Source organism: Lipotes vexillifer, unplaced genomic scaffold (assembly GCF_000442215.2).
Source record: "Lipotes vexillifer unplaced genomic scaffold, Lipotes_vexillifer_v1.1 scaffold988, whole genome shotgun sequence".
Taxonomy (NCBI): Eukaryota; Metazoa; Chordata; class Mammalia; order Artiodactyla; family Lipotidae; genus Lipotes; species Lipotes vexillifer.
In genome coordinates this window covers 438,421-463,169 of record NW_006797916.1, presented here as the reverse complement: position 1 = coordinate 463,169, position 24,749 = coordinate 438,421, and the positions used below count along the sequence as shown (strand labels likewise).

General features: G+C 56.9%; 1 protein-coding gene across 1 annotated transcript in view; it reads left to right on the top strand.

Annotated features, from left to right (window-relative positions):
- Positions 1 to 24,749, top strand: part of HDAC4 (histone deacetylase 4) — a 221,648-nt gene that overhangs the window by 138,570 nt on the left and 58,329 nt on the right. Inside the window, 6 exon segments of the mRNA XM_007469941.1 lie at positions 1,444 to 1,565; positions 8,658 to 8,789; positions 12,527 to 12,639; positions 16,494 to 16,610; positions 16,700 to 16,898; positions 21,012 to 21,250. Coding sequence (XP_007470003.1) covers positions 1,444 to 1,565; positions 8,658 to 8,789; positions 12,527 to 12,639; positions 16,494 to 16,610; positions 16,700 to 16,898; positions 21,012 to 21,250 — 922 coding nt within the window.

Here is a 24,749-nt window from a genome sequence, read left to right as displayed (position 1 = left end):
TTTCCCAGGTTAGAACTTGGCACTGAAGGAGAGGTTTGGAACCGGCCAAGGCCATGCTTCCTGGAGGATGTGGCCTGAAGATGTCAGGTGCAGAGAGAGTTGCCCTCGGACCTCTAATGGGGTTGTGCAGGGGTGGGCCCCCAAGGTGAGGCCTGGCGGCATGACACGAAGAGGGCATAGCCAGCGTGCGGGTGGCCAGTCCGGCCCTGAATCCCCAGCCCTGGCCCCCTTGGCGTGCGTCCTGATTGGGAGGTGCTGTGCCCTGGGCAGAGGGGGTGTGCAGCCTGGCAGGGCGGTTCTCCGGGGCTCTCTGGACGCTTCCCATGATGCTGCCAGCTGGGATCCTGGGATTGGGCTCCGTGATCACCACGTTCTCTGCACCGGTTTGCTCTCAAATATTTAAATATCCACCTGTAAGCATTTAAGTGCTCACATTCTTAATTCAAATAACTCCAGGTGCGTGCATGTGGAGTACTGTGTATTCAAATAAATAGTCTAACAAATTCCACATAAGTAAGTTGGCAAATTCGTTTCAAGTCATTAAGCAGATCACACAGTTTAAAGACTCACAGAATTCATTACACCTTCCGAGCTTCCAGTGAGGCCGAGCAGAGGCAGCCGCACCCCCAGAACGTTTGCTGACGGTCAGGCGCGGCCGGCACCCCTCCTCTTCCCGAGGTCTGATCCCCACATTCAGCTTCCTCCTGGCGGCCGCCCCTGTCCAGCCATTTCAAGGATTTTGCGTTGTGCCCGGCTCCTCATAAAGCAAGTAAATTTCATGAGTCAGCTTCCAGGGCAGAGGTGTTGCTGCCAATCCCTCCCTCCCCAAGGAAGGGGAGATGGCTGGGGCCACCGTCCCCGTGAAGGCACTTCTGCTGAAGGGAAGTCCCCACGTGGCTCCTGCCCTCAAGAACCAGACGTCACCAGCACTGTCCCCAAAGTCCCCCGCCCGGTCTCAGCTGTGTCCGGCACGCCTGTGTCCCTTGCACCTGGAGCCCACCTGTCTCCCTCTGTCCCCTGTGTCCTGAGGACCATCGCCTCTGTGGCCAGTGGTGACACCCCCCCCACCCCCCCCCCCCCCGCCAGCCTGAGAACAGACCCAGTCAGGAGACACCCGAGAGGAAGAGGCTGGGCAGAGCCCAGGCGCCGGGACCACGGGCGTGCGGTCGTGCCGGCCTGCTGTCCCCAGTGCCGAGGGCCCGGCAGGGGAGGCTGCGGTCAGCGTCTGTTCGCTTGTTCAGTGTCGGTTTTGTGTCGTTTCAGTCTTGCCCCAGAGAGGAGGCCAGTCTGCCCAGGAGGCCGGCTGCGAGCTGGGCTGGCACGTCAGAGGAAGGACCGGCATCGTGGGGACCTGTGCAGGGCTCCCGTGCGCGCTCCCTCTGCACGGCCATGTGTGCCCGTGCATGCGGGTCACTAAGCCTCTGTCCTGCCCGTTCTCTGCAGGAAGACGCAGCACAGCTCCCTGGACCAGAGCTCCCCGCCCCAGAGCGGGGCGTCGGTCTCCTACAGCCACCCGGTCCTGGGCATGTACGACGCCAAAGATGACTTTCCTCTCAGAAAGACAGGTCGGTGCAGGGGCTGCAGCGGGCGGGAAGGGGGTCCCAGGCGGGGAGGGAAACCTGTACGAGGAGGGAGCTCACCATGTCCTGGGAGGCCCCTCAGGTGCGCGTCTCAGGTTACGTCAGCAGTTCCCTCACAGACCAGAAGGATAAGCGTGTCAGACACAAGCAGGGCTCTCAGGCTCTTGGATTATTCTCCTAGCGGTCGTGGTTTAGGCGAGCAACGCCTTTTAAAAATATCAGACCGGCCGTGGGCTGTGCATTAGGGTGGCCAGAAGGCCAGGGCCCGGAGGAGAGGTGTTTCTGGAAGCTTTGCCCCCGAGAAGTGAGGGCCTGGGCTGCGGAGGGCCAGCGGCCCTGGTCTCAGACGTGGCAGGTGGAGCCCACGGCCGCAGGGCCGCGTGGGAGATGCCGGGCACCTGCTCCATGGAAATGGGAAAATATGCGACACAGCCTTTTCTTCGTGACGACGAGTTTTGTCTCCTCCGAAGGACTTTGGTCCTTTCTGGACAGAAACGCTCTAAAGCAGCTTTTTCACCCTGGGGACGAGGCACTGGGAGCAGGGCCGGAGGCTCCCCTGCCGCTCCGTCCTAAGGACAGAAAGCGTGGGGCCTCTCGGGGGGCAGAGCTGCGCCCCGGAGAGCACATGGTGTAGCGAAGCCCGAACGGGAGCCGGAGGTGAAGGGAGGGGGAGTTCAGCTCAGCCTCCGTGGACTTGACCCCAGCACAGGTGTGGGGGGCAGGGGCCCCAGCATGCGGCCGGCCGGCAGAGGCCCCCCCGCCCCCCGTGTCAGAGGGGAGGCGTCTGCCCGTGTAGGCGGGGTTTCGTCCTCTTCTCTCCAGTTCGAGTGCGTGGCTGTCACCCATGGTCCCCCAAGAAGGGCGTGGGCTTCACCCTGAGAGCCTGCGGGCTCCATAGAAAGGGGCGTCTGTCGGCACGCAGGCCGGCTCTGCCAGGTTGCCCTCCACTCCCCCCTTCTGGACCCTGGGGCTGTGATCAGCCACGCTCCAATCAGCGAAATGGGGGCCTGTGCTTGGAAAGACCCCGGGCGAGGAGACAAAGGCCGCGCCTGCCCCAGGAAGCCTGGCCCTAGTGGAAGCGCAGCCGGGGTAGCAGGGCTCTGAGCGAGTGGGCGGTGATCCCGCAGCCCGGTGGGTCTCTCCCGCCTGGTTTGCAGCTCTGTGCCCTACGACAGATTCCTGAGGCTCTCCTGGCCTCAGTCTCTCATCAGTAAAGTGGGTACACTGGGCGCACGGTGCTTCCTCCCGCCCTGGGCGTGGCAGGCGTGGTGCCCACGGCCCCTGGAGCAGCAGACTCCGGAGGACGCGGAGAACTGGGCTCCTGGCCACCGGGCGGAGCTGTCCACCTCCCTCAGGGCCCTTCCTCTCTGGAGAGCACACCTGTCCCTTCCCCCGCTGGAAGCAGCTCTTCACAGGAAACATTGGTTGGTTGCTGAGATGCGGGAAACGTGACGGGTTTCTCTCCATCGCTGGCTGAAGCTGCCCTGCTTCACGAGGGACGGCTTTGCAGTCAGCCTGGCCCTCACCGTCCTGTGTCCTGGGCAGACAGCCTCGCCAAGCGAGTTTGCACATCTGTGAAATGGGGCCGCAGTGCTGCTACGTCACGGGTGGGTCCGTTGTGGGGCTGCTGCCTCAGAGGGCAGGGCGGGGGGCGGGTGGGGGTCAGGAGCAGAAGGGAGCCGTGCGCACAGCCGCCAGTGAGGCCACCAGGGACACGGAGCCGCGCCCTCCAGCCCCTCCCCCGTCCTTCCCTGTCAGCGTTCCCTCGGGGGTGGCAGGGTCCGGTTTGTAGAGTGAGCGTGGGGCATACTTGTGGCCCATTTTATCCAATCCAGTCACTGAAAACCCCTCAGTGAGCCTTTACGGCCCTGCTGTCATCGACTGCTGTCCCAGTGGTTCCTTGATGGCCCCAGGGGACAGAGTCCAGGTCTGCAGGGAGCCGCGTGTCTGTTACCAGCTCAGGGCTGGCAGTGGCCCCTGGGTGGACACTCGCGCTGGGTGCCTTGCCTGGTCACAGGACAGTAAGCCGGGGTCCACTGGGTTCCTGGCACTTAGCCTGCAGGGCGTGCACTCTGCAAGGCAGTGCCACGTGCCCAAGCCCGAGCAGCGGCTGCCAACCCGCCTGTGTCTTCCCTGCGATTAGTGAGCGAGCAGTGGCCGGGTGCTTCCTGGGTGCCGGTCCCTGAGCTGGTGTGGCAGGCGGGGAGACGGGCCACAGTCCTCAGCCTCCTCCAGTCCCACAGAAGAGGTGAACGGCAGGGTCCAGGCCCAGGGTGGACGTCAGGTTCCGCCTGCGGGCCCCGCCCAGGGAGGGGCCCCAGGCACGTGGAGGGCAAAGCTAGGTTTTCACCCCAGTACAGATAGAGTGGACCGAGGCCCTGTCTCAGGTCTCTGCAGAGGCCCTGGCCTGATGGGCTGCCTCTGGAGGGCCCCACTCCTCAGCCTGCACCCCAGCAGGGCCTCCACTACCTGACAAGGGTCTGCCGGAGGCAAGGCGGCGCGCAGCAGCCGGTAGAGAGCGGGGTGTCTCTGATCGCTGTGGCCACATGTGTCAGTGAGTAAGCGAAGCTTTCCCTGCCTCCTGGTGAGCCGAACAGTAGTTGTACTAGTTTATTTTACGTCCACGTGTAGCGTGGGTCGAGGTCACCAGGGAGGAGGTCACAGCTGCCTTTGTCACACGTGATGCTCATCTCTGTAGTTTGGGAAGGGGCCGGTCGCCGCGTGGTCCATGTGTTGTTCTGATGCAGTTTGCGGAACCCGTGGCATCCTGGTGGCCTGGGCAGTTGTGGGCAACGCCCACACTGTGCATAGTTGTACCTGGGTGTGTTTTATATTCGTCAGGTGCAGGGTGGTAGATGCCCTGCGGCTGTTGCTCAGGGCTGGGCCAGGGAATCGGCCCTTTCTGAGCTGCCCGGGCGGGGAGAAGGGGGTTCACTCCACGGTGCCTGGCCCTGCCGGGCCCCCTCCGCTTCCGGCCCTCGCACGGGGCTTTTGTACTGGGCTGTCTTCCGTCAACTTTGTGTTCATTAAACAGTGGGTGTGAATGTGCTCAGAAGGTTTTCAAAAAGGCTCTGTTGTGCTTTTCCAAAGAAACTTGCAGAGATGGCGAGTATGGTCAAGTACTAGGCAGTGTCTACCCTGAGAAGGGCCTCACTTCAAACTTCGATTTCTATCAAACTTGGACTCCTCCTCACTTGAGAAGTGAGACCTTGAACGAATCTTTTTCAGATATGCACTGTTCATATCTGAGCTTGATGGCCACCTGAAATACGCTATTGAAACTACTGAGTAGGAAAGAGGGTGTAGAAAAATACCAGTCTTAAGCATCAAGTAGAGTGCTTTTTTAATTAAAAAATCACGGAAGGAATGCATACATACGACAAATTAAAACATAAGTAAAATGCACACATCTGCATGTTATCCCCCAGAGACAGCTCCCGTTACAGGTTTGGCATCTCTCTGCGCAGATGTGGTCTATGCCTGTGTGTAGGGTGTGCATCTGTGTGTGTGTGTGTGTGATGTGTACGGACAGCCTCTTTGTCAACAAAAACACCTGCTTTGCCCTTTGGCTGCAACTTTATTTTTCAGTTAACACTGTATCGTGGGTACCACTCCATTTCAATGTATCGAGAGCAGCACCTTTTTCTATATTATCCCAACATGCGAAGATTACAGCAGTTTTAACAGTTTTCTAGTTTTTATTTTGCCCACAAACATAGGTCCCTTTGCTCACTGTTTTTGTAGGATAGACTCCTGAAAATGGAGCTGCCAGTTCAAATGAGTGTGTGTAGCGTAAAGAACGGAGCACGCGGGACCCTGCCAGCCGCTTAGGAGAGGCCCCTCCCCCACGTCACTCGTGGGGTGCTACCACCAGTCACTCGAGCAGGTGTGATGGGTGTGGAAGTCACAATGTCTCTGATGTTTCAAAGAGCAGTTCTGTCATCGTTAGTGGGGTTTGGGTGTCTCTGTTTACTTTCCATCTTCCCTACCAGGAAGTAAGCCGAGTGCTGTGTTGCAGAGCCCCTCTGCCGCGCTCCCACGGCGCAGGGTGGCCGACGCTCCTGAGCCAGGCAGCAGGGGTGCCGGCTAGACCGTGTCTCTCTTGTCCACCCCCTGTGCCCAGCGTCTGCAACCATACCGGTCACACAGGGAGGGGCCCTAAATGTCCAGTGTTTAAAGGCAGCTCACCCAATCGCTTTTCTGTCGGCTGTTATTTTTTTCCTTGTTGCTTTATACGTTCGTACCAATCCTGTCTCTGTCATGTATGCTACAAAAAATTTTAGTATTCTAGTCTGTCTTTTGACTTTCTAGAGTTCTCTTTTTATCGTTATCGAAGGAAATAAATGTCCATAAATCAAAGAGCCACACAGGCTCGCTCGGGAAAAAGCTGACCCACCCTGCCCAGCCCTGCCCCAACCCTTTCATTTGCTTAGTTTCCTGTGTGCCTGGGTTGTTGTTGTTGTTGTTTTTAATTGAGGTACAGTTGGTGTACAGTATTGTACACTGGACAGTTTTTAAAGGTATATTCCGTTTGTAGTTACTATAAAACGTTGGCTGTATTCCCCATGTGTCCCTGTACCTGCTTTCAATTCACCCCCACGCTTTGGCAGATGGGGGAGCTGCTCTTCCAGGGCAGGTAGTCGGGCAGCTCTGCTCCAGCCCGGAGGCCCCCCTGCACGGTGTCCTGGGAGCCTCGGCCTCTCTTCCCTGGACTCCACGTGCTCCTTTGTGTGTGGTCTCCTTCATCTTGGTTGTGCAGCTCTTCCAAGCTTTCTGAGAAATGGCGCGTGGAATGTGAATTTTTTGAGTCCTCGCATGCTGGTAAATGCACTTATTCTGGCTCCCACGTGGTGCCTGATGTGGTTGGGTCTAGAAGCCACTTTCATTCAGGACTTTCAGGTCCTCGTCTCGCCCTGGGAGTGGCCCCTGCACAACCCGACACTGCTCACAAGGTAGACCCTTGGGCCCTCTGTGGACGCCCCCCGGCGAGGGGCTGCAGGCCGCAGCGAGCCCACGCTGGCCCCTCTGGGCACTGGGTCTCCCCTGACGGAGCAGCGCCTCCGGTTACTTTACCAGTGATGTTCCCTCTGCTCCGTTTGCTCTGTCCCCTCCTGGCGTGTTTGTTCATTTGATGTCGGGCCTTTTTACTCCCACTTTTCAGGTTTCTCAACTCCTTCAGATATCTCCTTCCCGCTCTTTCACCTTTGTTTGCAGCGTCCTTCACTGTCCTTTCAGGATTCCAGAAAGGGCAGCTCTGAGCACACGCACTCTGAATTCTGTGCCGCCGCCCCCGCCATGTGCTGGGCACCCTTGGCGGCTCAGTCTCTGCTTTCCTCACTCGCTGCTGGGCGTGACGTCAGGACACGGCAGTGTTGCTTCCAGACAGACTGACCTCAGTGCCCCCTGAAAGGGGCCCCCAGTGGGGCCGGGGGCCACACGCTCCCTTTTGTGGGTGCTGCGCCGCCCTGGATCTCAGGAGCAGCTTCCGTCCCCGGGCCGGACACGTGGTTGTGGAAACCCTGTGTCGGTTCAGCTGAGATCTTAGTAGGAGGAGAGATGTTGTCTCCTTGCCTGTTAATCTGGTGGGGTTTGGGCTTTCTTTTTTCTTTTTAAATAATGATAAAGTAAGAAACTCAGTGTAGAAATAGAAACAAATGAAATGTGAATCTACAGTTATCTCAACAATGTAAAAATAGTACTAAAAACAATAGAATTGGATCCTCTAGCCGGTGGGGAAGGCTGCTTTGTAGTTGGATCCTTTCCATCTTTCGACATGAAAGTCTTGCCGGGGAACCTTGCTTTATACACAAATAGGCTGCAAAGCAGAGAGGGCGTCTCTCCCAGAATCAGCGCCTCCAGAGCAGGTTGAGCCTCTGGGAAGGGCTGGCAGCTTCCTTGCACATCTTTGATTTCTCTGGGGAGCGTCGTTTAGGGGGCCTGCTTCTCTCCTCTTCCCAAGATCCACAGAGCAACCGTCCTTTGCCTCCCAGCCTCCTTCAGGGTCACCCGGCAGCCGGGACCCCCAGCCCTGCCCGCTGTGCTCCCCAAAGGGCAGAGTCACAGTGGCCATGAGACACACATGGCCCGGTTCTTATAACCCAAGCAAGCTTACCTCCAATTCTGGGGGGAATTTGGTTATGTTGCTTCTTGCTCTAGACAGCAGTAAACTTCCTGTTCCAGAAGGATTAACAACAGCAGGGTAGCTGATTAAAAAAAACAAAAGGTAGAAACTCTCCGGTTTACAAATCCACAAGTAGTAGACGCTTGAACGTAGTTGAGTAAAAGCCCCGGAACACGCGCGTCTCCGGGGTGGTGGTCTTACCACTGTCCTGGACTCCCGAGCTGCCTTCTTGTGGCTGGAGGCCCCCGGGAGGGCCCGGCTGTGTGAGGCTGCCCTCTTCCCAAGACGGCCCACCCCCGATATGGAACAGGGGGTGGGAGTGTCTGGGCTCCAGGCGCAGAGGCTGGGACCACCGTGGGCTTAAAAATGCGGGTTTGCAAAGGGCTCCATGCGCACAAGTAGAGCTGTTAACCAAAACCAAACCAAGCCTAAGCACCTGTGCCCAGGGGTCAGTTGAGCACCTGCAGGCAGCATGGCTAAGCCTCTCACCGGGGCGGGTTGACCTTAGCACCCTCTCGGTGGCCGGGAGCTCGAGTGGGCAGCTGGCTCCTGGTCTGTTACATGACGGAGGAATTTGTGATTCTCAGGTGAACGGGAAAGTCTGTAATGTAGGGGTCATAGTAACATTCGTGGGCCAGAGCCCCAAAACCATCCCCGATGGCCGGGTTTCCTCCCAGCTACTTGTAAATGCAGTGGCCGCTCCAACATGTATATAACCCTCTGTCCGCAGACAGTTCACTAAAGGCGTCAGGTGCATTTGCGTCGGCGTTTGGACTGATGGATGGGGCTGGACGTCTTCTGCCCGAGGTCTCAGGTTGCTGCCTTGCTCCAGCCTGGAACAGCGCATCTGTGTTAAGCTAATACTTACCCAATGAGCATATTCTTACACTGCCCACGAGATAACCGTGACCCCAGTTGTGTCTGCCTGCTTGTAATGGTGTCTCCTTTCCGTGCAGCATCTGAACCCAATCTGAAATTACGCTCCAGGCTAAAGCAGAAAGTGGCTGAAAGACGGAGCAGCCCCCTGTTACGCAGGAAAGATGGGCCAGTGGTCACGGCTCTAAAAAAGCGTCCTTTGGATGTCACAGGTATGTTCGTGCAAACCCGGCTGCCCTCTGAGAGGCTCTCCTGTGCGCTGTCCCTTCAGCACCGAAACCTGCCTCTCCGCATGTCCCCACCGCCGCCTGCCCCCTGCCCCGAGGGCTCTTGTGCCCGCAGTGCCAGCCCCGTGAGTCCCAGGGCCACGGTGGTTGCCCAGCAGGGGGTCTCAGGCCCGTCCCTATCCCTTTACGGCGTGTCCTGTTCCCGACCTTGACCCAGCCGACCTTGACCCAGCTGGGCAGGTGAGAGCAGTCAGACCTCCTGACGTCACAGGAGACTTTCAGGAATTTTAAGTGGAGGCTTCTCGGGAGGTGGGGTTTTAACTGATCCTGCCCGATCAGTGGTGAATGCCACGTTTCCTACCTGCCCCACTGCCCATTAAACAGTGTCTGAACCACTGGAAAGCGTGAGAATCTTCCTGGGAAGAGTAGGACGGACAGGGGCGGGGGAAGGAGGAGGGAGATTGGGAGTTTCCGAGTCTCCGTTCACGCACTGCTCTCGGCCCCCACCTAGCGGCCGACTCGGGGGAGCACACCCACCAGGCAGAGCCCCGTCCTGGGATGCACCCCACTTCCCGACACACACCCCAGTCCCTAGGGCGCACCTCACTTCCTGGGCGTGCACCCCACTTCCAGAGGGTGCACATCCACCAGCCCTAAAATCACGGGACAAAGGGGCTGCTCAGGCGGCCTGGTAACAGGAAGGGCGGGACCATGTTTGCACCAAGTGCAGGGTTTGGTGGGAAAACCAGGGCTCTAGGCATCATCCTTCAAGGCCAAGTTCCCGGGGAAGGAGGAGGGGCTCCTGGGTGCTGGTGCTGGTGCTGGTGCTGGTGCTGGTGCTGGTGAGGGGCCGGGAACCTCACGCTCAGATTTGAGTCCAGGGTCTGGGATGGGATGAGGGCCGGAGTGCCCTCACCCCTGTCCCGCAGCCCGGGGCTGAAACCCCTAGTCCGAGGGCCTGCCTCTGGACTTCGTGCGTTTGTGTGAAGCGGAGCCTGAGGCCTCGTGCCCGGGGGCCCATCTTTGTCATCGTGTGCTCATTCTGGTAGAGAGATCAGGGAAGAGTGTCACCTCAGGATCCTCTGCCTGGGGGATTCCGTTCAGACTCGGGCCTCGAACGAGTTAGAGCGTGTGTCTCACCACACGTGGGCCTCGTCTCTCTGGGGGATGCCAGGCCGCGGACGGCGGGGGCCCCTGCGTCTATTTCCAGTCCCGCCTCTGGTGGGACGCAGTCCCCGGCAGCTTCTTTCTGAGCGCCGGCTCTGGCATCCGTACTGTCAGCCTGTGACTGTGTCAGGACCGGGCTGGGCACCAAAATGGTGGAGCTGCGTCCTCACCTCCAGGGAGCTTCCAGGCTAACTCCAGAGCCCAGGCGTCACGTGTGGGGCAGCTAACGCACCACACGCGGCCCCAGCTTGGCCCTGGGCTGTGTTACCCAAAGAGGGCACCACGAAGGCAGCGGGGCAGGGCAGCGGTGGAGGCCACGCCGGGCCCGGGGAAGCTCGACAGGTGAATGCGGCAGCACGGAGAGGAGGGGTGGATCTCCGGGCCAGCACACCTCCCGGCGGCTGGCGAGGCAGGATGCTCTGAGCAGAGCTGGCTTTCCACAAGACTGGAAAATAAGGAGTTCCAGTCAGGGAGGGTCCCAGAGAGAGCGGGGGGCACCTCCCCCGGGGTACTGGGGAGGTGGTGAGGGTTCCTGAGCAGGAGAGGTCCACAGCGTCGCCAAAGTATCGCCACCGGCTGGTACAGGGGGACGGCAGTGAGACGGGGACCAGAGGTGGCACTGAGATGATGGTGAGACGGGTCCCGGGACGTGGCAGCGTCACTCTGCCTGTCCCCAGTCCCTCGTCAAAGCCGTGCCCGTCAGGGAAAGCAAACGAGGGAATCAGCTGCCCCTCCAACACTATCCAGAGAAAATTGCCGTTGACATCTGAGCATATTTCCTTCCAGTCCTTTTTCTGTGCGTTTGTCACACGCCCTGTGGACACTTGTGTCCCTTCCTCACTTGATGTTCGTCATAACACTTTTGGCACCTTTAATGGTATTCCATCGTGCTGATACAAATAATACCGTGACGGTTACGTGTTTGTATTTATTTTCTTAGACCAGATTCCTTGAAGTGGAATGAAAAAATAATCAACATTCTGAGTTGAAAACGGGTGAAAAGTTGGAGAGATATTATATATTCTTTTATTGCCCCCGAAAGTTGTTGTGCTTTCTCACGCACACCTGGGAGAGTTTATCTGCCAATGCTGCTGACACAGGCCCGCTTAAAGGAAGGTGGGAGGGCCTCACCATGTGGGCCTCCGAGGCAGGGGGATGGCTGCCGTGGGGGTCGGGGAAGCAAGCCCTGTCTTCACGCGTGAAGTGTGACACCTGCCAGCCCAGTCAGGGGGGCCGCATGTGAATCTGACTTCACTGGGCGGAGACCAGGCTCTGGATCTGGTGGGAGGAGGGAGGGGAGCCGGGGCCTGAGTTCACCATCAGTGCCCCGGAGGGCGGGGCAGGCCCTCGAGTGGACAGAGCCACTTGCTGCCAGGGTGTCCCCAGGGGGACCGCTGCTCGGTGGAGAGGATGAGAGCGCTCACGGTCCCCTGTGTTGAGGGGGTCGTGCATGTGCCCTTGGGGTCAGGTCTCCTTCCCCGAGCGAGCCAGGCCTGTGGGGTTGGGCGCTGGGGTATGGGCACTGCCATCCACACCAGCACCCTCAGCCTTCTCACTGTTACCCCAAGTTCGGCTGGAATCAGGTTTCAGAGTCCGCCAGGCCCCGCGGGCAGCTCCGTGGTCTCGTGCGCTGAAGGGTGGCCTGCTGAGCACCCTCGGCGTGCCAGCTTAGGGAGGTGGCCCAGGCCTCCCCTCCTCGAGCCTGGGAGCCCAGATCAGGGCAGAGTCTTAAGTCAGCAGTGCCCGTGGTCAGTGAGTACTCAGGAGGGAAAGGCAAATGGCTCAGACTGGCTCCCGCTGGAAGGTTTTAACCAGAGGCTGCCATTGATAAACACCGTTCAGCCAAACAAGACCCTCCTATTACGTCACGTGTTTGCACACACAGCAACAGTGGCTCCTTTGGGATTGAGGGGCAGACCCGGCTGGGACACACAGCCGCCTCAGTCCCAGCCCCGATGCGTGGGCTGGGGCCACTCCCCCCATCACAGCTACTTGGAGAGTATCTTGGGGTGAGTTTTCAGATAACCCTGATCAATGACAGAAGCCACCAGCTGTGCTCTTCCCTGGATGTTTGAAAAATGCAAAGATTAGCTCAAAGCAAATGTTGACCGAGGGGGCTCTATAAGCAAGCACAGTGAATCTGACCTTCCCCTGTTCACAGTAATTTGGCCTCTGTGTTCTCTTGCCTTTTGTTGTTAGAATATCAGTAAGTGTTCAGGGTCTCTTTTTCTGGGGTTTACGATCATCTTGAGACTTTTTAAAAGGGGAATAAAGTTGAGAGTGTGCACAGCTTAGAAGGTGCCAGTGGGGCCTCCATGAGCCACAGGCTTGCGAAGCTCACAAGGGGTCGCTAGCAAAGCGGAGAGCAGGGAATTAGCTCCATGGCCCTTGTTTGGGGACCGTGGTCCTGTTCTTTTTTGCTGGGACTTCTACCATCAGCCAGCTCGAAGCAGAAGTGCAGCTTTGAGGACAGGCGGCCAGCGCAGCTCAGGGCCTCGGAAGCTGTGTCCTTGCCTGACCTGAGTCAGGCTCACAGGTGTCTCTCCCACCCCCAGACTCGGCCTGCAGCAGCGCCCCGGGCTCCGCACCCAGCTCACCCAACAACAGCTCTGGGAATGCCAGCGCGGAGAATGGGATCGCGCCCGCTGTCCCCAGCATCCCGACCGAGGTCAGTGCCCAGCGCTCCTGTCCACGTCTGGTTTTTTGGCTCCAAAGAGCAGTTTCCAGCTGCCCTTCAATCTTGACTGTCAGGGGCAGCATTTCAGAAGCATCTCAGGAACCAGGAGCCTCTGACCACAGGGGTCAGCGACCCTCACCTCTGTCGGTCAGACCCCAGGTGCGCTACAGGTTGAGAGGGATGTGGGTGCAGAGAGAGTTCCGGGAGAGGTCTCTCTGGGGGGCTGCTCCAGCCAGGTGGAGGGGCCCCAGGGCTGGCTGCAGGTCATGCCCTTGACCAGACCTCGGTCAGGGCCATGTTTCGGGCCAGAGTTTCCAGAACCTTTGCTCCATGCCTTCATTTCCCTCCTTATTCACTTTCTCTCCCCCGGCTCATCCCACAAGTGTCTCTGGAGCTCCTGCCTCGTGCCAGCCCTCTGCCAGGCACCCTCCCCTGCAAGGGCCTGCTTCCAGTCGTCTCTCCCGTGCCCACTGGGATGGGCAGGTGCCGACCGGTATCAGGGGCCCGAGGGTGGGGGCGACCGCTGGGGAGCCGGCTGCACACCTCGCTTCCCTGGACTGAGCCAGCAGTGCCGTGTACCTCCTGCTCAGACGGTCCTACTGACTGCAAGGTTCTCATGAGGCTTTTTACGTTCCTTCCAACGTACAGGAGGCTATATAATTTATCAAATACTGGTATTTACTTTCTTCCTTAAATATTTAGAAATGAGTCCTGCCCTTCCAGAGGGTTGACAAGTCTTAGTTGGAGGACACAGGCACACGTGTCCACTCCATTTTCATTTCCAGTTTCTAGACACTTAAGGTGTAAGCAGATTTTTAGAAACTAGGATGACTGCTGGAAATGATTTTGTGCTCCTGCCTCTAGCCTGCCGAATCCCTACTTTCTTTTATTCATTTCCTTTATGTGTTTACTTCTCTTATTACCTGTGCATTTCAACCTACCGGCTTAAATACTTGTTTACATTATGAAACGTCTTAACAACCCTTCTCTGTGAGACTGAGTTCATAGCTGAGGTCTACCTGTAATTAGCCTTAGAACTTGGCCTAGAAATCACTACCTGGAGTGAGATGTGATGCTGGGTGTGGCTTGTCAATAGCTGTCGTAGGTCCTGATTTTATTTAGAACGGGCAGTTATGTACCTAATGGTTCATATTGTAGAGATGCCTTGTTCGGGCGGATGCCAGTTTAAATTATGTGTTAATGTTTACAAATCACACGTTAATGTAAATTTAAGCTACTGCAGATTAATAGATGTCAGAGGATTCACAAGAAACGCAAAGAGGGCAGTTTTCATGTTTTACGTTAGATATTCATTGTAATCATGGGGGTAGTCTTTGAAAATTTGATCACAGTTGGATGTCCTTTGTGGATTTCAAGTATAGTTAGAACTGGACAGTTCTCTCTGAGAGCTCCATTCTGTCTGCTCCCCTTCTCCAGTCCAGAGATGAGGTGGGGTGCTCATGCGGGAGCGAGGCCCACTGGCCCGGCGCCCCCTTTCCCTGCTTGACTGAGGGACTCTCAGAATCCTCCACCCCTCCCCCACCCCGCCTACATGGAGGAAGCAGGGCTCCCCTGACCCGTTGACAGCCTCTCCCCAGGGGAAGACATTCAGCCAATGCCGAAAGCCAAGTGTGATTCGGGGGCGTGCAGAGGGCATGCTGCCCTGGCCCTGGCCTTTCTGGGCAGCTGGTCAGCTGAGAAGCACGTCCTAGGGCAGATGGAGATGGCCAGCACCAGAAATGCAGACAAATCAAGGTACCAGGCAATTCCCAGAAGGCTGCTTTAGTTCTAAAAATAAATCAGGTTTAAAAAAAAAAAAAAAAAAAAAAAAGCCTTGGTTATAAAGAGGAAATGACAACTTTCAAACATTAAATGTTTGCTTATTTTGTTCCTGGACAAATCCAGGAACAAAATCGTGCTTTCCTTGGCAATCTCAACCACTTTCTCTAAATCATAACTTGCTGATTTTTTTTATATCTAGAAAAAGGGCCACTTTTTAAAGTAGCCCTTTAATCATTACTGTACAATTGAATATGTGAATGAACTAAAGGTGGCTGCAGCCATCTCTCCGGGGAAGATGCACTAACTTCCCTGCCAGGTGAAGAACGCCGGTCCTTCCTGCTCTGCCCTTAGAGCATGAGGACAGAGTTTATCACGTGTGTGTGTGTTTCCAAGTAACACCAAGTATGACACCATTAAGCCACCTAGGGAATTCTGCAAAGCACCGAATACCTGCACACATGCCCTGGGGTGGTAATCGCCCAGTCCTCTGATGGACTTTCCAGCCGGGGCTACAGGTAGCCTGCCATTGTTTACCATAACCTGTGACAACTTTCAGCTCATGTTTTTTTTTTAACCTTGCAAATGAAATTTTAAAGCACCCAAAATGTTTCTCATCCTTAATTATATAGTCCATTGTGAGAAGAACTAGGAGAGAATTGGTTAGATGTCCATCGCTAGTGTTATTTTCCGTGACGCCACCAGCTGGCGCCACGGCGACCACCTTCTCGTCCTCTTCGTCCTGTGCCCTTGGCCCCGCGCACGTCACTGGCGTCTGGTGAGGGAGGATATACCGTGTGAACAGGACAGTGTCCTTCTAGCAAAGAACCTTCATTCTAGAAGCAAAAAGATGTGAAATACGACAGCAATTCAAGTCCTCGGGGGCTGGTACTTAACCACACGGGATAAATAAGTTCCCAAGTCATCAACAAGATTTTTCCACCCCGAACGTCCCCATGTGTAAACGTGCCCTCATGGATTTATCCTCTGACACGCTGTAGCACAGCGTGGACGCTGCTGCAGAGAGCGCTCCTGTGGCCAAGTCTGTGTGCGTCCAGCTTTACTTCCCGAGGGTGCATCCTGAGGGTGGAGTGGGATTTTAGGATTTAAGGTTAGATCCGGTTTTAAGGCTTTTGACACGGATTGCCAGGTTGTCCTGCAGAAGGCGCACGCCGATTTATGATCCAGCCAGCAGTGTGTTTCTGTCTCTCTGGGTCAAGGTGCTGTAGTCGTTTTTGAACATCTTTGCCAACTGGATAGGTTTTTAAATGTTTTTAGATTTTTAGATATGTTTTTAGATTTACTGATGATGTTGAGTATATTTTTTCTGAGTTTTTTCCTCCATACGGGTTCTTCTTGGTCATTTCTCACTGATTGTTGTTTGATTTGCATGTTCTTCATATATTGGTCTTTGTCTCTGCTATACACTGCCAACCTTGTTGTCACCATTATTTGCCTTTTATGTGAGGGGATTTCTTTGTCTTTTTTTTTTTTGCGGTACGCGGGCCTCTCACTGCTGTGGCCTCTCCCGTTGCAGAGCACACGCTCCGGACGGGCAGGCTCAGCGGCCGTGGCTCACGGGCCCAGCCGCTCCGCGGCATGTGGGATCTTCCCGGACCGGGGCACGAACCCGTGTCCCCTGCATCGGCAGGCAGACTCTCAACCACTGCGCCACCAGGGAAGCCCGGGATTTCTTTTTCAATCAATACTTTCTTCTCTGGTTTCTACCTCTCAGGATATGTTTGGAAAGACATTCCCGACTCTAAGAATATATTTTTAAATATATTGTCCTAGATTTTATTCTGACAGTTTACAACGATGAGTGAATTGAATAAGAACAAAACAAGAGAGTGAAGGATTGTGAATCAGGCCGTAGTGCTTGCGGCCTGCTTTGAATGCCGTGTTCGCCCCCCGTGCTGTCCTCGTTAATAGATTTCTGTACCTGGGATCTCAGAAATGGGTGTGGTCTGCCCCGAAGTGTTTTCTGTGGTCGTTTCCCTTGGCGAGTGTCACCCAGGCTTGGCAGTGCAGAGCCTGTGTGATGGCCCTGTGTGCTCTGTCCCCAGACCAGCCTGGCACACAGACTCGTGACGCGAGAAGGCTCGGTGGGCCCGCTGCCCCTGTACACGTCACCATCCCTGCCCAACATCACGCTGGGACTTCCCGCCACCGGCCCCTCCGCGGTAAGTGGGCGCCCACGGGTCTGGGTGGCAGTGGCACGGGGTGGCCATCCCAGGCCCCTGACCCCGGGAGCCCGGTTGTGCCTCTCCAGGGGGCGGCCAGCCAGCAGGATGCCGAGAGACTGGCCCTCCCGGCCCTCCAGCAACGCATCTCCCTCTTCCCCGGCACCCACCTCACCCCCTACCTGGGCACCGCACCCCTGGAGCGCGACTCGGGGGCGACTCCCAGCTCCCTTCTGCAGCACGTGGTCCTCCTGGAGCAGCCGCCCGCGCAGACGCCCCTCGTCACAGGTGAGCATGCTGCAGGCCGCGCCAGGCCGTTGTGGGCTCCCCGGGAGGGCCGGCGGGGTGGCTTGCCCCGCCCAGAACTTCTGGACTTGCCCCTCGCATGTCAGGTTGTGGCTGGATAGACCGAGTCCACTCACAGAGCCAGGTGAGTGGAAGCGGGAGCGTCAGACACACCTTCTGGTTAATTTCCCGAGAGCAGGCTGGCGGCCCCTCTCATGGGTCTGCCCTTTGGGTCGTCGACATGTGGTGGAAGCCCAGGGCTGGCTCTGGTGGGCAGCGGGTTTCTATTAGCAGTCATATTTTTGTTAATGTGCCCCATCTAAGGGGTGGTTATATTTAGAAAAACATAGATTTGCTATGAAATTTGCCTAGCAACAACAGTGTAAAAGTGTTACTTTCTGAGTGACAGCGTGCATGGGGCTCGCCACGAAATGAGGGGGCCCTGCCGTAGGGTCATCACCCCAAGTCCCGGCACCATCCAGCGGGGTGTTCAGCTTCCTCCCTGGGTTTTACAGGGGCCTCCTGAGCCCTGAGGTTTTACAGGGGCGGCCCTGACCTCACTCTCTCCTCAGCTGTTAGGTGCTCTGGTTGTGGTGGTGACTCTTGGTTTTTTATCGTTTTTAACCTTCAGCCTCGCTCTCTCCCTCACTTCCCTGCTGGCCTGTCTGTTCTTCCTGGGGGTCTCGTGGGCCCTTCCCCGCCCCCTCCCTGATCCTGGGATCTCTGGAGTCACCCTACACTCGTAGGAAGGCCCAGGAAGCCCTGCCAGGGTCCAGAGCTGTGCCAGTGTGGCCACCCACATTGAAACTGAAGGCTAACAGCAGAGGGAGAGATTTGAGGGGAGTCCCACACGTGACTCATCAGATGGTCACGTGGCCACTGGCTGTGGGGAAGGTAGGAACGTGGAACACTCCGTCAGCCCAGGAAGCTCTGTCGGACAGCTCCGGCGTGGCGCGTAGCCCCAGCTCTCAGCGTGGAAGCAGCCTGCGTGGGCCTCCCTCTCTCTTCCCACGCAGCACGCGGGATGCCGCTCGCTCAGCACTGGCAGTCTGGGCCCACCGCCCTTTTCTCAGAGCCCTTCCTCTGCGTCAGGCCCCACTCAGGTGCCCCCCCGGCCCTCCTCCCGGGCACTCTGTGCAGGCAGTGTCTGGGCATGCTTCCTTCCCCCCCGGAGAACAGACGCTGGGCTTTCCTACGACCTTGCCAGCCCCCGTGGTGTCTGATGCTGGAAGGTACACAGTAGACATTTCTGCGATGGAGCCATGTGCCAGGAGGGGTGTCTGAGCAGAGTCAGGAAGGGTCATTGCAGGCTTGCCTCTGGCAGGTTCCCTGAGGTTCCCCAGTGGTCAGCCCACAGACCTGCCTGCTTGCTGGTGGTCACTATGGACAGACAGACAGTGTCAGAGCTAGAACCGCATCATTTCACAAGCACTCAGAAGCAGGTCCCTGTGGGAGGGGCAGCCTGGGCCCTCCCCCCACCCAGCCCAGCCGGCCTCTGCAGGCAGCTGGTCACCCAGGACAGAATTTGATCCTAATTTACTGTGCCCTCATGCTTGAAAGTTTTACAACGTATACTGAAAACAACTGCTTTTGAGTTATCATCAGAAACTCTCGTTAATGATCTAAGGGGTCATCTTTTGGTTCTGAATCGGAAACTAGCTGCCAGCTGATGGCTTTGCTACTGGAAGGTCAGGATGTCCAGTTTTCAGTGATGCTGATCATGACACTTGTCCCCGAGTGTGGTAGCCCCACAGTTTTACCCTCCAGAGGCAGTGGAGTCAAATTTGGGGTGAGTGGGATGGAGGTGAGAGGTAAGGAACGGAGGCAGAACAAAACTGGGCTCCAGCCCGAAAGACCTGCGCCCCGGGCAGCTCCGTGTCCAACCCAGGCATCGCCAGCATCGGGGTGTGTAAGGCCTCTCCACCGTCAGCGCACGCCACGCCCCCGCGGGAACCGCGGCCTGTGTCCTCTGGGAGGCGTCGTCCGGTGAAGGCAGGTGTCCGCGCCGTCGTCAAGCTGCTGGAGGCCCAGATCAGAGAGAGGGGAGCCCTGGAGAACCCACAGCGGCAGCAGGAACCGGAGTCCCAGCCTCGGTGGCCCACTTGAGCTCCTTGTTCCTGAGCCTGTGTCCAACCGGATGTCAGATCTCCATGGAATTAGCATTCCTTCCTCTAGAAGCGAGAGAAGCTTCTCTGCGGGATATGATGTGGGGTCGGCCCAGATGACCCCAGCGCAGGGCTCTGCTGTCCCATCACCTGCTACACCCTCATCCTTGGGGGTCCACAGGAGCTTTAAAAACAACAAGGGATGTTTTCCAAGAAGGGACCTTTTCAGTAACTAAGTAGCCTTTTAATGCCATAAATGCAGCGTTGTGTGGCTGGCGTCCTTATCTCCGTGAAATGGTTTAATCCCCCACAATATCTACATCAACAATTGATGAATTCTGAAAGACCTTCTTTACGATGATGCCGTTCTTTTTTAAAAAACTTTTCTAGAAAGCAGGGGAGAGAATGATTCTATTCTATCTCGAATATGTTTTGAATTATTCACTTTAATTTAGTAGCCAAGCAGACAATAAAGTTTAAGATAACTTACCTTTCCAGAAAACTACTGGTTTGGATGAAAAGAGATGGTGGCTTAGGGAACTGTGGTTGATTAACTTTTTGAAAAGGTAACACGGGACAGTTTTGCTAGGGTTGAGGGGTTTTTTCCTGTTGGCACAAAGTAGTATTATTAATTCAAAAATAGCCCCCATGAAGGGACCAGGAAAAGACTGAGAGTCCGTACCCACCGGGGGTCTCAGGCTCGACTAAACATGGCGACACAGCCCTGCTGGCTTTGGAGACCCTGGGGGAGGGGAGGAGCCACCCACCTGCCAGCAGGGCCACCTCGGGCAGGTGCCCCGTCGCAGGAGCCAGCCTCTCCCGGCAGCCGAGAGCTGGCGTGTCAGTTTACCTGCTGTTTCTCCTGGTCAGACACCCTGATCTGGGGTCATAGTCTGCCTGAGTGATGTTTAGATGTTGTTCAGGTGCCAGGGAACAGACACTCAGGTGGCCTGGGATGGGTTTGTTATACCCTTTTGCCCATGGAACCGGGGAAAAATGGTAAACTAAACCAACAATTCGTAAAAGAAAAAAATACTGGGACTTCCCTGGTGGCGCAGTGGTTAAGAATCTGCCTGCCAATGCAGGGGACATGGGTTCAAGCCCTAGTCTGGGAAGATCCCACATGCCACAGAGCAACCAAGCCCGTGCGCCACAACTACTGAGCGCGTGCGCCACAACTACTGAAGCCCGTGTGCCCTAGAGCCCATGCTCTGCAACAAGAGAAGCCACCGCAATGAGAAGCCCGTGCACTGCAACCAAGAGTAGCCCCCGCTCGCCACAACTAGAGAAAGCCCGCGTGCAGCAACAAAGACCCAACGCAGCCATAAATAAATAAATAAAAATCAATCAAAACTCATTTAAAAACATATATTGATGGTTGGAATACAGGAGGAAAAACGTTTACCTTCCTGGGTTTTGCATGAAGAGGTTGCATTTTAAAACAAGATTCAAACACAGATTCAAACAAGACCCTGTCCCGTCAATATAGATTCTTAATTTAAAAACTTAGTCCAGGCACGGGTGCGGCCAAGCTGCCCTTTTCCTATGCAGCTGGTAGCAAAAGCTTTCCAGAAATTCACAGAAGGGGATTTTGGCAATGTGCATCAGGATTTTTTAAAGTGTTAATGCCCTCTGTGTGTATAAAATCTATGCTTTAAGAGGACTTTAAGATGGTTTGATCCCTAGGGACCACTGATCCTCAGACCCTGGTTCTGTGGGCTGTCGGGGAGGAGCCTGCTCTTCCAGGACGCTCTGGAGCCACCAGAACCCTGGCCCCTTCCTCAGCCGGACCTGGGCCCCTCTGAGGGCGTTTGTGCCGGGACCACTCTCGTTTACGGCCTGGACCTGGGTGTCCGGGGACCAGATGACGGAAGGCCTCTGCCCTGAAGCCCAAGCTTAGAGCAGGCCGGCGGGCTGCAGGGAGGCGGTGCCGGACCGGCCGGCCTCCGTCAGTCACTCAACGGCCCTCTCCCCTCCCCTCTGCTGCCTCTCCCCGCTGTGTTCTCTTCAGACCGCTATCTTGCAGGCCTGGGAGCGCTGCCCCTGCACGCGCAGCCCCTGGTGGGGGCGGAGCGCGTGTCCCCGTCCGTGCACAAGCTGCGACAGCACCGCCCGCTGGGCCGCACGCAGTCGGCGCCGCTGCCCCAGAGCGCGCAGGCGCTGCAGCACCTGGTGGTCCAGCAGCAGCACCAGCAGTTCCTGGAGAAGCACAAGCAGCACTTGCAGCAGCCGCAGCTGCACCTCAGCAAGGTGAGGCCGGGCTGCGGCGGGGGCGGGGCCTCGGGCTCGGGCGCCGCTGCAGCGCGCTGGCGCTGTGCGCGTGAAGCGTCTCTTTCCCGGGGTGTTATTCTACTTGGCCCTCACGGTTCTCTGGGATCTCTTAAGGGCACTTAACCCTCTTAAGCAGACCCGCAGCAGAGAGGCCCCAACGGAGGCACGGGGCCCCCAAAGCACGGGTTCCGAGCCCCGTGGCACTCGTGCCCTGCCCGCCTGTTGCAGCAGCCTCGTCGGAAGGGCTCCCGCCCAGAGGTCTGCATCCCTCCAAGGTCTGGACGGTCACTCCCGGCCCCCTTTCAACGGGAAGCAGCGGCAAGGTTAGCGTGGCCCTCCTGGTTATGGAAACAGAGGAGCAGCAATTCTGAGTGGCTCGTTTCAAATGCTCACATTCGAAGTGAAGCCTCTTTCTGTCAGAGAAGGAGACGAGCCACTTCGGAACGTGGTCCAGCGGTTCCTCCGAAAGTTAAACGTGGAGCGACCACGTTGCCTGGCAGCTCGGGGGCATCTGTCCGGGAGAACTCAGGGCGAGGGCCTGGCCACAAGCACTCACAGCAGCGCTGCTCTGGATGGGTGGGCAGGGGGCAGACCCCGTGCCCATCGCACGGTGCGTGATAAACAGAGCATGGCACGTCCGTACGACGGGACGTTGCTCAGCCACAAAGAGGAAAGGAGTACTGACACAGGCCACACGTGGGTAAACCCCGAAAACGTGGTGCTGAGTGAAAAAGGCCAGGCACAAAAGACTAATAAACACATGGTGCGTGATTCCATTCACGTGAAACGTCCAGAACAGGCAGACCCATAGACAGAAAGTAGCTTGGTGGTCACCAGGGGCTGGGGGTGCAACGTTTCCTTATGAGAGCGTGGAAACGTTCTAAAAGCAGCTTATGGTGATGGTTGCATAACTCTGTAAATATACTAAAAACCACTGTGTTATACAATTTAAAGGGCGTGAATTTTATGCTATATGAATTACATCTCAATAAAGCTGTTAAAAAAAATTAGAGGTTGAGGTGATAGGAGGCAACTTTGGGGGTTTTCTGAAGGAAACGTGAGAACGCTGGCGGATTGGGGGCAGTGAGACCTAATTATGGACGTGTCTGCTTCCCGTGAAAGCTCGCCCGTCATTTCCCCTTTTCGGGTGGGTCACCTGTGTTCCACTTGTCAGACGCGCTTAGGCCTCTTTCTGCTTCCCTAGGGGATGGAAGGGTCAGGGACGGGAGGGCCCTAGGGACGAGGGAAGGGTCATGTGTCTAGGTGCCCGGCAGGTGGGACATGCCTGGCAGGTGCAAGGTGGAGAGGTGAGGAGGGACCCCGCCCTCTCCAGGGATGAGGCCAGACACTCAGGGCAGGCCAAGCCCAGACCCCTGCTGCCTACCAGGCGCTGTGACACAGGCTCACCAGCCCCACCCCGGAGCCCCCTTGGCTGCGCGGGCTTTCCTACCAGGCAGCACAGGGCGGTGTCAGTAGTGGGAGGGGCCACTGAAGCCAGCCTCCAACTCAGGCAGGAAAGGCACCTGATCAGGGTGGGCGAGCTGGGGCACCACCAAGTGTCAAAAGCGTCAAAGGCACTTCACATCACCTTCCTAATCCGACGGGCTTCATTTTTTTTTTTTTTTTTTTTTTTTGCGGTACGCGGGCCTCTCACTGCTGTGGCCTCTCCTGTTGCGGAGCACAGGCTCCGGACGTGCAGGCTCAGCGGCCACGGCTCACGGGCCCAGCCGCTCCGCGGCATGTGGGATCTTCCCAGACCGGGGCACGAACCCGTGTCCCCCACGTCTGCAGGCGGGCTCTCAACCGCTGCGCCACCAGGGAAGCCCCCGACCGGCTTCTTAATTGTACTACGTCATTAACCGAGTGGTGGATGGGTAGGAGGTTTTAGGAAGACAGGAAACACCTATTTGTGTGTGGTACATTCTTCACAGAGTGATTTAGAAGCTGGCCTATCCCCCTGGATTTTGTTCTGTGATTGATTTGCCATAGCGAGCGACAGTTGACTGAAGTGTTTGTACGCTGTTCTCCTGGGATGCGCAGGGAGCTGACAGTTGTATCTAGTACCGCCAGCGCTGACATTTCTGCCCTTCGTCTCAGCGGGCTCGTACCCTGACGGCCCCCGAGCCAGCTCCCTGCAGCCCTGGCCAGCGTGCGCCGGGATTGCAGCCATTCCTTGTGTGCTTCACTGCTTGTTCAGCCTCCACTGTGAATATGAAAACTGGGCCTCGTTTGTTTGGGTGTCTAATGGTGAGCGTGTCCAATGACCTTTAAATACTGGCCTGCTCACCAGTTAGGTTTGGGCTCTGAACTCTAGTCTGGCATTTAGGAGCTTCTTGTTATGAACATGGGTTACGTCCATTCTCGTTTAACTGATGAGAGGGTGCTCCCAAGATCCTAAAGGTCTTTGGGAGACAAAGAGCTGATACATTTGTCCCGTCTGCTGCTGCATCACCACCGACGTCTCCGCTGTCGCACTCACCCGCAGCGAGCCTTCCTTCCTCTCATGGAGCCAGATCTGCTGAGTGACCAGCCCAGCCTGTGGATGCAGAGCTGCGTTTCACAGAGGGACAGGGAGAGAAACAGACCTCTGTCTGTGGCTATGGCCCAAGGAGACTGGCTGCACACACACCGGTGTCACTGCCGAGAGAAGACCCCTGGTGGGTGTGTGGCAGGCCCCTCGGCATCACAGGGAGGCCACCACGTGGGGACAGCCCTCCCCCCGACTCCAGTGTGGAGTTTCCGCCCCCCGAGAGGTGCTGCATCCTGCCAGGCCCTGCCAGGACGGGCTGCAGGGATGGGGGTCGTGCCCCTGGGATCCCTGGCAGTGAAGCTGCAGGGGGAAGGGAGGGGACACTCCTCACCCAGGCCGACCTGGGAGGCGAGGGCGGGTGTGCCCGGGCTGGGGGCAGGATCCCCGCCACACGGGACAGAGGACGCATGTGGAAACCTCTGAGGCTTTTTGCACATCCAGCCCTTGAACCCTCATGCCCGTCATTCATGGAAAGAACAACACAGCCCCCAGACCTCGCACTGACGTCCGCAGGCAACACGATCACACCACCCCAACTGATGGCCCGGCTCCACGCCGACGGACACACGCCCGACCCGAGGGCCCCGCGGGCCCCGCGGGGGGCACCGCCCACGTCTCTCCTGAGGGGGCAGCCCTCCTGCACCTCCAGGGCACTTTACAGAGTACGTGGACTCTCCCGAAATGTCAGCCTAGTACAGGACACCTGAAGACAAATTTTCACCTGTAGCTGGACCCAAATCAGACCAAAAAGGCCACGAGTGGCGTTATTGGAACAATGGAGGAAACTTTAAATACAGGTCACCAGGACCACACACAGTTACTAAGTTCACACGTAACACACAGTGCGTACGGGTACTGAATTCATCTGTAGGACACAGCAGATACGGTTGCTAAGCCCGTCCCTCAAAGCCCCACGGTGGATGGTTTCCCTGGGGTTCTGGGGAGAGC